The following is a 15,536-nucleotide window of genomic DNA, read 5'->3' on the forward strand; positions in this document are numbered from 1 at the left end:
TATGCTAATGAGTTATGCTAATGAGTTCCCCTAGCTCTTTTTCTATGAAATGACCCCTGGGCATTATACCCACTGAGGTCTCTCTCCTCCGCAACCCCCCAAATCTACAGGAACAACCCTGAGTTGGCAACCCCAATCATCATACAAAAAAAGATTTTTTTTGCATGGATCTTCATACTGCTGTTGGTGTAAATAGTGCTATTAAGTAAGGCAGTGCTGCCCTAGAGATAAGCAAATCGACTAGAGCAGCATCAATTCAGAACAGATATTACAGTCCTAAACAGGGCATTATTCTCTGCTGTGATGTAGCTACTTTAGACTGAGACAGCAAAGGGATAGAAAAAAGAACTACCCAGATTAGGCTTAAGATTTCAGAGACGCTGTATGGTTCAGCTCCCTCCTGATGTGCATTAACCTCAGATTTGGGAAATCAAGCTGACTGGGTATGAGTTTTGTTTCCATTTGATACTATGCAGTTGTACTTAAAGCTTTTATCCCTACATTGACGTTTTGAGATGTGTGATGTGAAGACTAGCTTCCAAATTCCAAATTATGCTGTGCCGTGGAATACTGTGCCACCCTGCAGAAAGCTTGAAATCCATACTCTGTTCTTCAGCAACGGTGATTAAGGGCCAAACAGGCAGCAGTCACAAGGATATTATCCTGGTTTGTTTTACCAAATGCAGCTGCAGTTGAAAGTAAATTACCATTGGGGAGGAATGCCTCGACCCTTTCCCATTATGTGTTTGCTCCAAGTTGCTTTTCATTCCATGAAAAGTAGCTCCGAGGGGGAGGAATTGGCAAGGGGGGAAATGGGAAGGAGGTCAGGTTTCTCCTAACCACATTGATTGTGACTTCCACAGCTGCATTTCACACAACAAGCAAGCCTCTTGCCTAATTTGGCTCCCTCATTACCTGAGATTCCAGGAAAAGATTAGCCCATTCCTGGCTAAAAACAGGCTTATTATTAACAGGATTCCAAGTATACTTTCACAATGCCTGCAGTTATCTAAAGGGGATACATTTGAGACTAGGGTTGCCAAGTCCCCCATTCTCCTGAAGCAGGGGACTCCCGGGCCGATCCAGGAGCGCACGCGCCACATTCACATCACCAGGAAGTGACGTGACCATGCAGGGCACGCTGGGGGCGGGGCCACGACCATCCGAGGGAAAACCATAGAGTTTTCCCTTGGATGACCGTGGCCCCGCCCCCAGCATGCCCGGCGCGGTCACGTCACTTCCTGGTGATGTGCACGTCAGGGTGGAGTTCCCCCCGGGGCCCGATCCGGCAGCGGCGGGAAACGGGCCTCTGGGGCGGAGGTTTCCCCGCCCCCCGGGGGGACTTGGCAGGCCTATTTGAGCTCTTTTTGTAGCAGGAACTCCTTTGCATATTAGGCCACACACCCCTAATATATCCAATCCTCCAAGAGCTTACAGAGCTCTTCTTACAGGGGCTACCGTAAGCTCCTGGAGGATTGGCTACATTAGGGGTGTGTCACTTAATATGCAAATGAGTACCTGCTACAAAATGAGCCCTGACTGAGTGACTATTTAAGATACTGTACCAATAGTAGGACATGACCACTCAGCATTCTCTCTGAAGATCAAAGGCTTCAGGAGCCTGCTGTGCCTTGTTATGAATGGATGGTGGAATAAGGCTTTGAAGGTTCCCAACTGGCAGCTAGAGACGTTTGCTTGGGTGTTCCGTACAGGATGCAAGAAAGCATCGCTCGTAATGCAGTTAAAGGAACACGTGGCAAAGCGGCCGTGTTTAAAGTACTATGCGTTACAGTCGCCTATATCATAAAAAACTAAAATCCCTCTGGATATTCACCTATATCATAAAAAACTAAAAACCATATAGAGATAATCATATTGCATACATAGCTCTATTTAACACACACACCCTTTCAGCTCCAAAGAGGGAAACATCCATATATGAGTCCGGGTGTGCCCTTCGGGGGGGGGGGGTTGGGGTTGGTTCACCATCCAAGCTACTCAAGGTGACTGTTTCAGACCCCATTTGACAAGGGCAGAAGTGCAGGAGGCAGCAATGTGCACCACAGATGTGTCCCAAAGATGCAAGATGAGCTCCAGTGGTTCCAATACTGCTTCTGAAGCTCATTTTCCAGATGGCTGTATGAAAGTGAGAAGTTTGGCTCAGCTCAGTTCAGCTCAGACATTACTTCCCAGACCTTCATAACCACCCCTACCATACTTGGGGCAGTGAAATACCGAGCCGGCCCTGGCCCTGTGGCCATACCGAGGTACGCATTCTCTCCCAATTGATGTATTTTGTACTAGCAGTGAAGGGGGGAAATATGTCCCTTGGTAGGTGGACTAACATTCCCCTTCTGGTAATCAAAACTCAACCTATGTGTATTTTGAGAGGAGAGAGATTATTTTATTGACCTTTAAGGCAGCACCAACATTATTTGCAGAGAACAAGAGATCCTGACACGTGCGTTGCTGCTGCTTTCAAGAACTATTCTGTCACACACTGGAATGTGTTTGAAAAACTTAATATCTTTCAAGCATGCCTGCTTTGGATTTGTAAACCGTGCGGAGGGGGTAGTTACAGGATCTCTAGCCATATTTTGTGAAATGGCTGAAAAAGTTGGGGAGTGTTAAGTTCTTCTTGCTTTGGAACTGAGTGATGGCTTTGAATCGCTTTAATATTTCAAAGTATATTTGTCAAGTATGTGCCACTTTTAATAGTTAAAAGTTTATAGAGAAGGTTTAAAAGGTAAAGGTTCCCTTGCTCGAAAGCCAGTCGAGTCCAACTCTAGGGTTGCGGTGCTCATCTCCGTTTCAAAGCCGAAGAGCCAGCGCTGTCCGAAGACGTTTTCGTGGTCATGTGGCCGGCATGACTAAACACCAAGGCACATGGAACGCTGTTACCTCCCCACCGAAGTGGTACCTATTTATCTACTTGCAATTTCTTGCTTTCGAACTGCTAGGTTGGCAGGAGCTGGAACTAGAGATGGGAGCTCACTCTGTCATGCGGCACTCGGGTCTCGAACTGCTGAACTACTGACCTTCCACAGCCTGCAGTTCAGCATCTTAACCACTTGAGCCACCGCAGCTTTACAGACATCCTTAAGAAGAGACAAACAGGGCGTTCCTACAGGAAGATAGCTCCAGTCTGGATGTGTGTGCAACGGCAGAGGCTTCTTGCCACCTTCTGCTTTACAATAGTGGCATAAGGAGAGGACTCAGAGGCAGAGATCTGCAGCAAGCCCGGAGTGTCATTTCCTGCCTACCCAGATGCACAAGCCAGAATCCATCCACTGGAGAGATACATATTTCCTTCCAGTTGGGGCATGTACTTTGAGCCCTTTTCACACTAGCAGCACTGAAAGAAAATGTGCCCCTTATCTGGACACTGGTAGAAACCTCCTGAACTTGAATATCTTCACTAATTCTGAGCCCCACACTCCTTACGACCACCCAAGAGGAGGTGAACTTGAAATGATAAGAAAAAGAAAGGATCTGAAGGCACCCTGTATGGCATCACAAACTCAGGAAGTAAGCCCAGTTTGTTTGTTTGTTTGTTTTAACTTACGAGCTTTAGATACTGGACTGCACACATCAGATGTAGGCCATGAGCTGGTTTTCACTATCAATTCCCCTTTTCTTTTAAAATGGATATGAAAAGTAAGGCTTAAGTTTCATAGACACCCTGTATCCAGTGATGGCTCAGATGTGTGGAGAGACTCAACTAAGAATGAGTATGTAGGCTTCAGATGACAGGTAAAGAAATACAGGCCCCGGTCACACGGACATTTTGCCGCACGAAAGGCACGAATGTCGGGTGGATTTCCAGGGCGCGATCACACCGCAACATCTGGGAAGCGTAGCGCACCCGTGGCCAACTCGTGGCATCCCACCGAAGATGCGGAGTTAAAAAGTACCAAGGAAAGTGCACTAGTATCTGGAAAACGTGCGGCACAGGTGGGCGTCTGATCGCGGGAGCGCTAGTATCCCATGGCATCAGGCGCCCGTCCACATCCCGTCGCAAACCAGATGCTTTTTGTAAGCGCATGCGCACAAACACGAAACTGAAAGCAGTGCTGCTCCGCTGAACTGCGCATGCGCACAAACGCGAAACACTTGTGTGATCGCACCGCTCCATTTCTTTGCCACGCTGCAGCATCGCCGTGTGATCGCCAGCTAACAGCCGAAGCGCGGAGACTCGGGGGACCGTGTGATCGGGCTACCGCGCTTTATTTTGCTCCGGGGCAAACAGCCACACCTCCCCCCCGTGTTATCTGACCCGTGTGACCGGGGCCACAAGCCTGTTTTGAGGTAATGTTGAAAGCAAAATGCGTTAAGTGCTAGAGAAGCAGCCATGGTCGAGAACTGAGAAGTGAGAGGTAGGATGTACTAAGAAGAAAGGGAGATGTGAGTTGGCACCTTTTTGATTCTGGTTAACAGGCACTAGGGCCCTTCACCAGATGGTTATAGGTTAGACTATATTAGAACGGTTTTCTCCTTGATCGGTTTTCGTTCTTACCTTATCTTTTGTAGATTATTCTTTTTTAATGTCAATGCCAATAAAGGTGATTGAATTGAATTGATTATAGGTTGTCCCTTGGGGATTTCCTTCCATAGCCAGATACAGTCTGTACTCTAGATGCCATTTCCATATCACCCAGCCACCAGATTCAAGATGAGAGGAGTTAATTTGTGTATAAAGATTAAATAAAGTATTTCTATGGGGGGGGGATCTGTCTTTCATGCGCGTCAGACATCACTACCAGAAAGTTGACAAGCTTTCCTATTCTCATCACAGCACATCACGCTATCACTGGAGACCACACCCTATGTGGAATGGCTGAGGGACTTGGGAATGTTTAGTTTGGAGAAGAGGAGGTTGAGGGGGGACATGACTTCTCTCTTGAAGTATTTGAAGGGCTGTCACCTAGAGGAGGGCAGGGAGCCGTTCCTGTTGGCAGCAGAGGATAGGACTTGAAATAATGGGTTTAAATTAAGGGCGGGAATTTAGGAAAACTTTTTTTACAGGAAGAGTCGTGCAACAGAGGAATCAGCTGCCTAGGGGGGTGGTGAGCTCCCCCTCACTGACAGTCTTTAAGCCATGTCTGGACAAACACTTGTCAGGGATGCTCTAGGCCAGTGATGGCGAATCTTTTAGAGACCGAGTGCCCAAACTGCGACCCAATACCCACTTATTTATCGCAAAGTGCCAACACGGCAATTTAACCTGAATACTGAGGTTTTACTTTAGAAAAAACAACTCATACATTAACTTCAGATGATCCAAACAAAGTAAGGAAAACAATCCCAAATGCTTTCATTTACTTAAAATTATTTGGCAGAGAACTCGACACTTTAATGATGGTCTGGGCCTGGCTGGGGCAATGGCACGCGTGCCCACAGAGAGGGCTCTGAGTGCCACCTCTGGCACCCGTGCCGTAGGTTCGCCACCACTGCTCTAGGCTGATCCTGCATTGAGCAGGGGGTTGGCCTAGAGGGCCTGTATGGGCCCTTCCAACTCTGTGATTCTGTGATTCTATGAATACTGTTTAAGACAAATCAGTATAGTCATCTTGAGTCATAAGGAGCTATTGCTTACTTTTAGAAAGTTCTGTCAAAGAAAGTTATGGCACCGTGGTTTTGAGAGAGTCCAAATGTAGTAACAGCCAAAGGCACACACTCTGAGCTTGCAGTCATTGTCCGCTGTACCTACCCACACATTTGCGGCCCAAGCAGGCTATTTTTCTGTGTCCTCGTCATCTACCAGCACCTTCTTGTATTGGCCATGTCCAGTTGCCACATACTTGTACTTCTTGCCTGGAAGTTTTACCTAAGCAGGAGGAAACAAATGGGAGAACTTTCAGGAGAAAATACCTACCTCCCCATTCAGTATTTTAAAGCGATGTAACTTTGGTCTAGTTATTGCACTAGGTAAGCCTAGATTAAGTTACCACAAGTGATCTTAACCTCAAAAGGAGGGAACATCTATGCATAGGCCCAGAAGGATTCCACAAGAGTAGGACAGGAAGCAAAGACTAAGAATAAATGGACAGTTGTCACAATGGAGGGAAGCAAGCAATGGGGTCCCCGTACTGGAGCCAGTATTATTTAAGAAGAAGAAGAGATTGGATTTATATCCCTCCCTTCACTACCCAAAGGTGTCTCAGAGTGTCTTACAAACGCCTTTCCCTTCCCCTCCCCACAACAGACACCCTGTGAGGTAGAAGAAGAAGAAGAGATTGGATTTATACCCCGCCCTTCACTACCCAAAGGAGTCTCAGACTGGCTTACAATCTCCTTTCCCTTTCCCTTCCCCTCCCCTCAACAGACACCCTGTGAGGTAAAACAAGAAGAAGAGATTGGATTTATACCCCGCCCTTCACTACCCGAAGGAGTCTCAGAGCGGCTTACAAACTCCTTTCCCTTCCCCTCCCCACAACAGACACCCTGTGAGGTAGAAGAAGAAGAAGAAATTGGATTTATACCCCGCCCTTCACTACCCAAAGGAGTCTCAGAGCGGCTTACAATCTCCTTTCCCTTCTCCTCCCCACAACAGACACCCTGTGAGGTAAAAGAAGAAGGTATCTCAGAGTAGGTTACAAACACCTTTCCCTTCCCCTCCCCACAACAGACACCCTCACCGATTTCACACAAGAGCTGCCTCCCTTTGCCCCACTTCTATTGGTCAGTTTCCCACTCGAAGCCGCACGGCTGCATTTTGACCAGCGACTTCGCCTGATTTTCCCCGCGGTTTCGTGATCCTCAAAAAAACAGGATCATGGAACTGCGGGGGAAATCGGGCAAAGCCACGACTCAAAATGCGGCCGCGCGGCTTCGAGTGGGAAATTGACCAATAGAAGTGGGGCAAAGGGAGGCGCGACCACAGCACAGTTCTTGTGTGAAATCGGTCCCTGTGAGGTCAGTGGAGCTGAGAGAGCTCTGACAGAAACTGTTCTTTTTTTAAGAACAACTCTTATCAGAACTACGGCTTGCCCAAGGTCATCCAGCCAGGTGCAAGTGGAGGAGTGGGGAATCAAACCCGGTTCTCCCAGATTAGAGTCCGCACACTTAACCACGACACCAAACTGGCTCTCTCATGAATCTCCCTCATGAATCTATCTATTCCCCTTTTAAAGCTGTTTATTCCTGTGGCTGTCACTACATCCTCTGGCAGTGAATTCCATATTTTAAAGGGGGATTAGATAGATTCATGAAGGAGATTCATGAGAGAGCCAGTTTGGTGTTGTGGTTAAGTGACTCTAATCTGGGAGAACCGGGTTTGATTAAATGATCTGGAACAAGGGGTGAATAGTGTAGTGGCAAAATTCGCAGACAACACAAAATTGTTCAGGATGGTGAAAACCAAGACTGACTGTAAAGAACTCCTAGAGGACCTCCACAAACCACGTGAGGGGGCAACAAAATGGCAAATGAAGTTCAGTGTTTTCAATTCAATTTATTACAGGTCTATATGACCGAAGTCTTGACCAAGAGGATACCAAAGGGGGATAAAATAGGTACATAAAATAGACATAAATGTGTCAAGGTACATAATCACAGTCACATAAAACCCAGGCTGAGCCCAGAGATTAAAAATTACCTAACTACACTTGGGGCGGAGCCAACTAACTAAAATCATCCGAAGATTAAAAGTCGGTGTCGAAGTTTTCAGAAGCGTTGGAATTTTCAATGCTTCTTGAGAGCAGCCACCTTAGCCAGGAACCGCGCCACGTTAGCTGTTATCAGTCCATCAGCATTTGAGTCAGATAACAGAACTGAAAGCGCCCAAGGTTGCGCGGGAAGATTCATCTTCGTAAGAATAGGAGAGATATAAGTGCCTCTAACTTGAGTCCAGTGGGGACAGCGAAACATCAGATGATCTAAGGTTTCAATTTCGCCAAAATTGCACAGACAAAGGCGATCTGAGTAAGGAAGTTCAGTGTTTGGTAAGGGTAAGGTGATGCACACTGGGACAAAAAATCCCAACTTCAAGTATAGGCGAATGGGGTCTGAACCTGCTGAGGCTGAGAGGAAAAAAGATCTTGGGGTCCTGTTGGATAGCTCAATGAAAGTGTCAACCCAGTGTGCTGTAGCGGTGAAAAAGGCAAACTCTCTGTTAGGGATTATTAGGAAAGGGAGTGAGAATAGAACAGCCAAATTGCAATTGTATAGACCTATGGTGTGGCCTAATATGGAATCCAGGGCTATTTTTGGGCAGGAGCGCACAGGAACGGAGTTCCGGCTTGCTCCTAAGTTGGCCACGCCCAGCAGGAACTCATTAGCATAATAGGCCACACCCAATGAGCAGAAACTCATTAGGATTGGCTACATCAGGGGTGTGTGGCCTAACATGCAAAGGAGTTCCTGCTACAAAAAAGGCCCTGGGTTTTGACAACAGACAAGGTAAACAGAATAAGAAGGGAAAGGTGGGTGTGGCTGGATGATCACACTTCTGGTAACATGGGGGTGTGGCCTAATGTGCTAATGAGCAGTGCTGTCAGGGGGGTGGCCTAATATGCTAATAGGTTTTGCTGTTGGGTGTGGCCTATTATGCTAATGAGTTCCTGCTGGGCTTTTTCTACAAAAAGAGCCCTGTGGAATACTGTGTACAGTTCTGGTCACCAAGTCTCCAAAAGGACATTGCAGAGCTGGAAAAAATGCAGAGGAGGCCAACCAAGATGATTAGGGGACTGGAGCACCTTCCCTATGAAGAAAGGCTGAAGAGCCTGGGACTTCTCAGTCTCAGAAAAGAGATATAGGTTTATAAAATCATGCACAGGGCGGAGAGAGTTGACAAAGAGAACTTTTTATCTCCCAAAATACTAGAACTCAATGGCATCCGATGAAGCCGATGGGCAGTAGGCTCAGGAGGGACAAAAGGAAACACCACTTTATACAGAGTGATTAAAAATGGAATTCACTGCCAGAGGATGTAGTGACGGCCACAGGAATAAACAGCTTTAAAAGGGGATTAGATAGATTCATGAGGGAGGAGTCTATCAACGGCTACTAGCCATGGTGACGGAGGAGAACCTCCACATTCAGAGGCACTAAGCCTCTGAATCCCAGAGCCAGGAGGCAACATCGGGGGAAGGCCTCTGCCTCTCTGCCATGTTGGTCATCCAGAGGAACTGAGTAGCCACTGTATGAGACAGGATACTGGACTAGATGGACTACTGGTCTGATCCAACAGGTCTGTTCTTCTGCTCTTAATACAAGTCTAGGAAGTTTACTCAGAAAATAACTACTACTCTATATGCTAAACCATTTCTTATTAATCAAACTAGTGAATTTCACAGGGCAAATGCTGGGTTACATTCTCCAAATGTAAACCCTTGAGGAAGCATTTTAGGAGCATCAAGTGCCCTGTTTGGCAGGAGCAAGTCACATGACCACTTGGAAGCCGTTTCCTATTCCTGCAACTTTTCCACCCCAGTTTAAACCAGATATGCATACAGCAGTCCAGTCATGTCAACTGACCACCAGACACACATGAGCAGTTTGCACACTAAGAGAAGAAAACCACTTCAAGCTAGGGCTGCCAAGTGGGGGCGGGGGGCAGGTAAACCCCTGCTTTGGAGGCCCGATGTCCTCTGCCACCGCGGAATCAGGCCCCGATCGATCATGTTGGGGGCGTGGCCCAGAGGGAAAACTCGATGATCGGGGCCACGTCCTCAACGTGATCGAGGTCACGCGTCACTTCCGATCGGGGCGCACGTCCACCTACAGCTCCCGGAGCCCCGCGAGGCTCCCCCACCGCCAAGGTAAATAGACTTGGCAACCCTACTTCAAGCCACAGAAAGGCATCCTTGGTTGCTGGTCTTCAAGGAAGATTCCCTTCAGCTGTTTGTCTGGTGGGGCCCCCAACCACCCAATAGAAAACACAAAACCTCACCTTAGCACTTCCATCTGCATTTGTGGTCTCCTTCTGCTCCCAAAGGCTTCTCATACTCACAATGTCTCCAGCCACAATGTCCTACAAACAGAGGCATAGCTATTGCAACAAAAACTTCCTTTAAACACAAATGCCTTCTAAAGCTAACATTTGCAACGCCCTCAGTGCAAGAGGTATGTTTTAAAGGGCACCAACACTTGTATCAACCAATAAATGCTATCCCATCTGACTTTGAGCATGTGCTCAAAAATGTAGAAACAGTTTCCTTTCTGCAAGAAGGCTTCTTTTCCCCCATTGCATTCATTCCTTCATGTAGATTTAGCCTTTCCTTAACAGTACAAACTCACTAAGCCCAAAGTCCTACCTTACAGGGTGTTGTCCTCACAGGGGACTGAACGGCAACCTCACCGGTCTCCCAAAGACACTTTGTGCTGGCCACTACGGCACTGTTGGCAGGCAGGTCAATGGAAAGCTGACGGGCTGGCTTGGGGGTCTTGCTAGAAGTCTGAAAAATATATAGGTAGGAGTGAAAGAGGGTGGTCTTTACTCATTAGGCTCCTAATAAGGGAACTGTGCACCACTGGTTTTATGATCACATCCTGTTTACTCTTTATCTCCAAGCAGGCAGTATTCTGCCCCATTGCGTTCCTGCTTCAGCTCAAATGTGAAAGGTAGATTATTGACCTTAAGGCAGGGATTTTGGTATATAACAACTTTGTGCTACCACCTTCTGTCAACCAGGGTGCAAGCAGGTGCCCTGACACAGGGTACATTCTGGAACACATCTAGCGTAAAGACTAACTTTGGCCCCTGCCACATGGGGGGGGGGAAACATGGGCAAAGTGCGGCTTTTTGAAGTCGCACCAAAAGAGACACATAGATCCCCTGAGCCGCCGCGCACTTCCTCCCTGGCACGATCAGATGCCGGGGGGAAGCCACTGACAGGGAAGCGAGGCAGCACGTTCCTCCCCCCAATAGCTAGCAATCCAAAACAGTCCAGTGGAGCCTGAGCGGTGGGTGTTGCCTTCTGACACACTTCCGGTGATGTCAGTTATTCAAATAAGTGATGCCGGTGATATGCAAATAAGTTATGCTAATGAGTTCTGCTAATGAGCTCCTGCACCTCTTTTTCTACGAAATGACCCCTGGCTACTGTCTATACTGTCGAAAGCAAGAAATTGCAAGTAGATAAATAGGGACCACTTCGGTGGGAAGGTAACAGCGTTCCGTGCACCTTGGTGTTTAGTCATGCCGGCCACATGACCATGGAGACGTCTTCGGACAGCGCTGGCTCTTCGGCTTGGAAACGGAGATGAGCACCGCAACCCTAGAGTCGGACTCGACTGGCTTTCGAGCAAGGGGACCTTTACCTTTACTGTCTATACCAAGTATAGTATTTCCAAAGTAATGCCAGTTGCTGGATCCAATGCGTAGGATTTACTCTACCCTCTTTTCACAGCCTAGGAGCCGATACCAGCAGGGTTTTTTGAAAGCTCATAATTGATATATAAATATTAGCCTTTTAGGTGCCACTGGACTCTTGTTGGATTTTCAAAGCCTCTGTCAGGTAAAGTAAAAAACCTCGGAACAAGGAAAGGAGTACACGCACAAGACAATCTTAGAAACTGCAATAGTGAACGTTGATAACAGAGCTAAGTGTCTCCACCTCACCTCAATGGCATGAGTGTACTGCTCAAGCTTGTCATCAATCTTGGAAACTGGGAGAGGCGACTGTGTCTTCTTCACACTATTACTGGAAGGAGAGCAGAAGATTGGTGGGAAGAGGACTTCAGGCTGGACACCGCAGACTCAACTCGGCTATCATTCGCTCCGCAATCCATTTTCCATCAGATTCACACTGGCCCCTCCAATTCGCCATTAACAATAAATGCCACTCCATCCACGCAGCAAGGACCACTGCAGACATTATACTTATCTATGGTCTGGCATCTTAGCCCAGATGCTGAAGGACCCATACCTTAGCATGCCAAGCCAAGTCCTACCCCCTTTCCATCATATATTAAGAGTGACCATGGCTTTTGCCACCTCTTAGACAAGAGAGACCAGGAAAACTGCCATGACCGTGGTTTGCTCACTGCAGCTATAATACTTAACCTTGGTTAACGCAAAGCATGGTTTCGCATCCTTGTTTGTGGCAAATCCATAACCACTGTATTCAGACATAATGTTTTGCTGTGGGTAAGGGAAAAAATACCATGATTTCTGGTCATGGTACCAAAAAGAAATCCGTCCAGTCCCTTTCTTCAACAAGTGTTTTCAATATAGCTGCTTTTAACCAATGGAAACACTAAGATCACACAGCAGTAGGGTTGGAAGTTACCTCCTCTCGATGGAGCGGTTCAAAAAATTCAGTGATTCGGTTCTCTCAGTGATCTGAAGAATGGATAGAACAGACTGTCAGCACATCAGTTAGTGGTCTATAAAACACATAAAACCAGAGGTCATTTCGGGGGGAATCGCGGGGGATCGCAGTTCCCCCGGGTGAGGTACGGGGGGTGGGGCACATGACGAAGCCCCGCCCCCTGCTTCCGGCCGCCCCGCTTCCGGACCTCATTCAGCCAGGAGGAGGCAGGAGAAGAGGGAGGGTAAGTTGCTTCCTCCCTTCCTCTCCCCACCCCTGCCTGCCTGGGGCCAGGGAGGGCCTTCGCGGGGCTTCCTTGCACTCCCGCCGGCCTTGCAGGTCCACCGCCGGGCCCCTCATGGGGCTCGGCAGTGGAGCTGCAAGGCCGGCGGCGGCGGCCAGGACCGTTGGGGGCAGGGTGTGTGGCCTTATGACACACTTCCGGTGATGTCAGGGGGTGTGGCCTTATGACACACTTCCGGTGATGTCAGGGGGTGTGGCATATGCTAATGAGTTCCCCTAGCTCTTTTTCTACGAAACGACCCCTGCATAAAACTGACAGCTTTCTGACCCATTCAGAAATGTCAAACTAAGAAGAAGAAGAAAAGAGATTGGATTGGATTTTTACCCCACCCTTCACTACCCAAGGGAGTCTCAGAGCATCTTACAAACTCCTTTCCCTTCCCCTCCCCACAACAGACACCCTGTGAGGTAGGGGGAGCTGAGAGAGCTCTGACAGAACTATGCCCAAGGTCATCCAGCAGGTGCAAGTGGAGGAGTAGGGAATCAAACCTGGTTCCCCCAGATTAGAGTCCGCGCACTCAACCACTACACCAAACTAAGGCTGCAAGAGGGGGAAAGAAGAGATTAATCCTGTACTTTTGCTCACGGATGTTCTTATTTCATTGTATAAACCGTCCCAGCATGACTAAAAGCTTATATTTGTAGAAACACACCTTCATGGTAGGACTCAAAGGAGGCTGACCCTCTTCCTCCAGGCTGGAAACGCTTGGAGCTCTCTGGCGCTTCCCAGGTGCCTTTTCCTCTTCATCCCTCCTTCTCTTCTTCTCCTGAACATAAAGTGATTGACAAAGTCAGCAAGGCACTGCTTGTATACTGAACAAGCCAAAGGGCTAATGAAACAAAGAGTTGAGGATATTGAGCGACAATCTGACCTCTCTAAGGCTTCCATACTCGGGGTGTTGTTAAATATCAAAAACACCATTGAGCCGGCAATATATTTGACTTCAGTGGAGGGAAAGAATTCTAGAAGGGCATTTTGCCCTAGCTAGATGTTCTGCCCTTCCATCTGCGGTTATTCAAGGCAGGTACAATAAAGCCCCCTACTCTGAAAGGCTTTTCCCGTGCCTTTTAAGCGAGGTTGAGTCAGTAGAGCACATGTTCTTCAGCTGTCCATTTTACAGGGAGGCTCGTCTTAAAATTATTACCCCATTAGTGGATAGGACACCTGGTCACATTAACACAAACAAAGCCAGGCTTCACTGGCTCCTATCAGATAAAGAAGGTAGAGATTGCACGTTCAGTCACTGAGTTTTGTGCATTCATTCTTAGATTGCGGGAATCGCATTTTAAAAGTTCTTAAATTCAGATTTCTATTTTTGTATATTATGACTGGTGGTTTTGCTTCTTCTCGCCCTCACATATTATGCTTACTCTGTATGTTGCTCTTAAGACCGTAATAATGAAACTAAACTAAACTGCTTGTACACAAGAGCAACACATTTGTAGACCACCTGTATGCCAGCAGTTGGCATGGCTGATGCTGTGTGTAACCAATAAGGCAGGGCAAGAGAGGTTGCACAGGGTACTCATGCTAGCTTCTAGAGCTTAATTTAGTGGGCCAGATGAGCAACAAAAACACCCAGGTCACATCTGTCTTTTCAATAAACAGTTGGAAACCTCCAGACCCAGCAGCACAAGATTTTTCTCGAGATCTTCAACCTCCGTATAACCATCAATTGTCTATTTCCACAAGGCCCAATTGCCTCCTTTTTAGCTTAGCCTACCTATTCCAGGAGAAGGAGGAGAGTTGGATTTATACCCCACCCTTCACTCAGAGTGGCTTACAATCTCCTTTCCCTTCCTCTCTCCACAACAGATACCCTGTGAGGTAGGTGGGGCTGAAAGAGCTCTGAGAGAACTGCTCTTGAGAGAACAGCTCGGAGAGAACTATGACTGGCCCAGGGTCACCCAGCTGGCTGCAAGTGGAGGAGTGGGGAATCAAACCCGGTTCTCCCAGATTAGAGTCTGCGCACTTAACCACCACACCAAATCGTCTCCAACTTAGTTACCCATCTTCATCTTGGAGCACCTGGAAAAATGGCTTGTGTACGGAGTGTGGAAAATTTACTAGGATCAAGCCCTAGAACACTTGTTCAGACCTACAGCTTTGGTTTCATCGGCACCAGGCACCAGCGGCATACAAATGAGATTGGGCTGGGGTGGAGGGGTGGGGTTTTTGCTCTTACCTCCTGCTTTTCTTCCTCCTCTTCTTCATGTTCATTCTCTTGTGTCATACCCTGGCTCTCCTCTCTAATATCCACCACTTCGGTGAGCTTTTGCTGCCCCTCCAGTTCTGCTTCTGTTTCACTCTGATCGAATGAAGGAGAAGCAGGGACGAATTTCAGAAAGCTTGAAGGCCCGCATCCAAACCGGAGGACCGTCGGAGAAGCTGGCTCCTGATCCAGATGGATCTGCTCTAGCTTGTCTTCTGCTTCCCTTAAGTCACTCTTTTCTTCTGGGTAGGAGTGCCTCGGAGACCTAGAATTAGAACGCAGGGAGAAAGGGCAGCCTTTGAATGCACAAAAGGTATCCGATACGATTCTGTTTAAAGGACCAGGAGCCTTCAAGGTATGAGAGACAAGCCACTTGAAGAAGCTGGGGATTCCTTTCGGGCTGAGGATATGCCGGAGTCCTCACAATGGGAGAGTATACTTCGCCGTACACTGAGGCATATTCGAAAAACACTGTGCCATTCAACGACAGAACAGGTACATCAGCAGCAATCAACCAAATTTAGAGTGGCTGTTTTGGGTAAAGTAGTCTACACCCTGTGCTGCACGTAGGGACAGAGTGAATGACTGCTCCTTACGTCTTTGGATGTCATCCACCTTGAAATGATGGTTTACCTGTTGAAAAGTTGCCGTACCAACCAATGAAACGCAAGTCATTGACAAGTAACAGCTTGTCTTCCCTGCCCAATGTTACGCTAATGAAGGACTAGAGCAGCCCTCCCCTTACTCAGGTGTAGGGATTAGATTT

At 47.6% G+C, this 15,536-nt stretch overlaps 1 protein-coding gene across 2 annotated transcripts in view; it reads right to left on the reverse strand.

Moving 5' to 3' along the window:
- LSP1 (lymphocyte-specific protein 1) overlaps positions 1-15,536 on the reverse strand; it is a 138,192-nt gene that overhangs the window by 21,119 nt on the left and 101,537 nt on the right. For both annotated transcript variants that reach the window (XM_015425762.1, XM_015425763.1), the window contains exons 4-10: positions 14,744-15,035; positions 13,211-13,324; positions 12,234-12,286; positions 11,564-11,645; positions 10,257-10,397; positions 9,893-9,973; positions 5,711-5,827 (exon numbers count right to left, since the gene is read on the reverse strand). In XM_015425762.1, the coding sequence (XP_015281248.1) occupies positions 5,735-5,827; positions 9,893-9,973; positions 10,257-10,397; positions 11,564-11,645; positions 12,234-12,286; positions 13,211-13,324; positions 14,744-15,035 (856 nt within the window). In that variant the 3' untranslated portion in view covers positions 5,711-5,734. The remainder of the gene's footprint in view (positions 1-5,710; positions 5,828-9,892; positions 9,974-10,256; positions 10,398-11,563; positions 11,646-12,233; positions 12,287-13,210; positions 13,325-14,743; positions 15,036-15,536) is intronic.

This window comes from Gekko japonicus, unplaced genomic scaffold, assembly GCF_001447785.1.
Source record: "Gekko japonicus isolate JY-2015 unplaced genomic scaffold, Gekko_japonicus_V1.1 scaffold1792, whole genome shotgun sequence".
In the NCBI taxonomy this organism is placed as follows: domain Eukaryota; kingdom Metazoa; phylum Chordata; class Lepidosauria; order Squamata; family Gekkonidae; genus Gekko; species Gekko japonicus.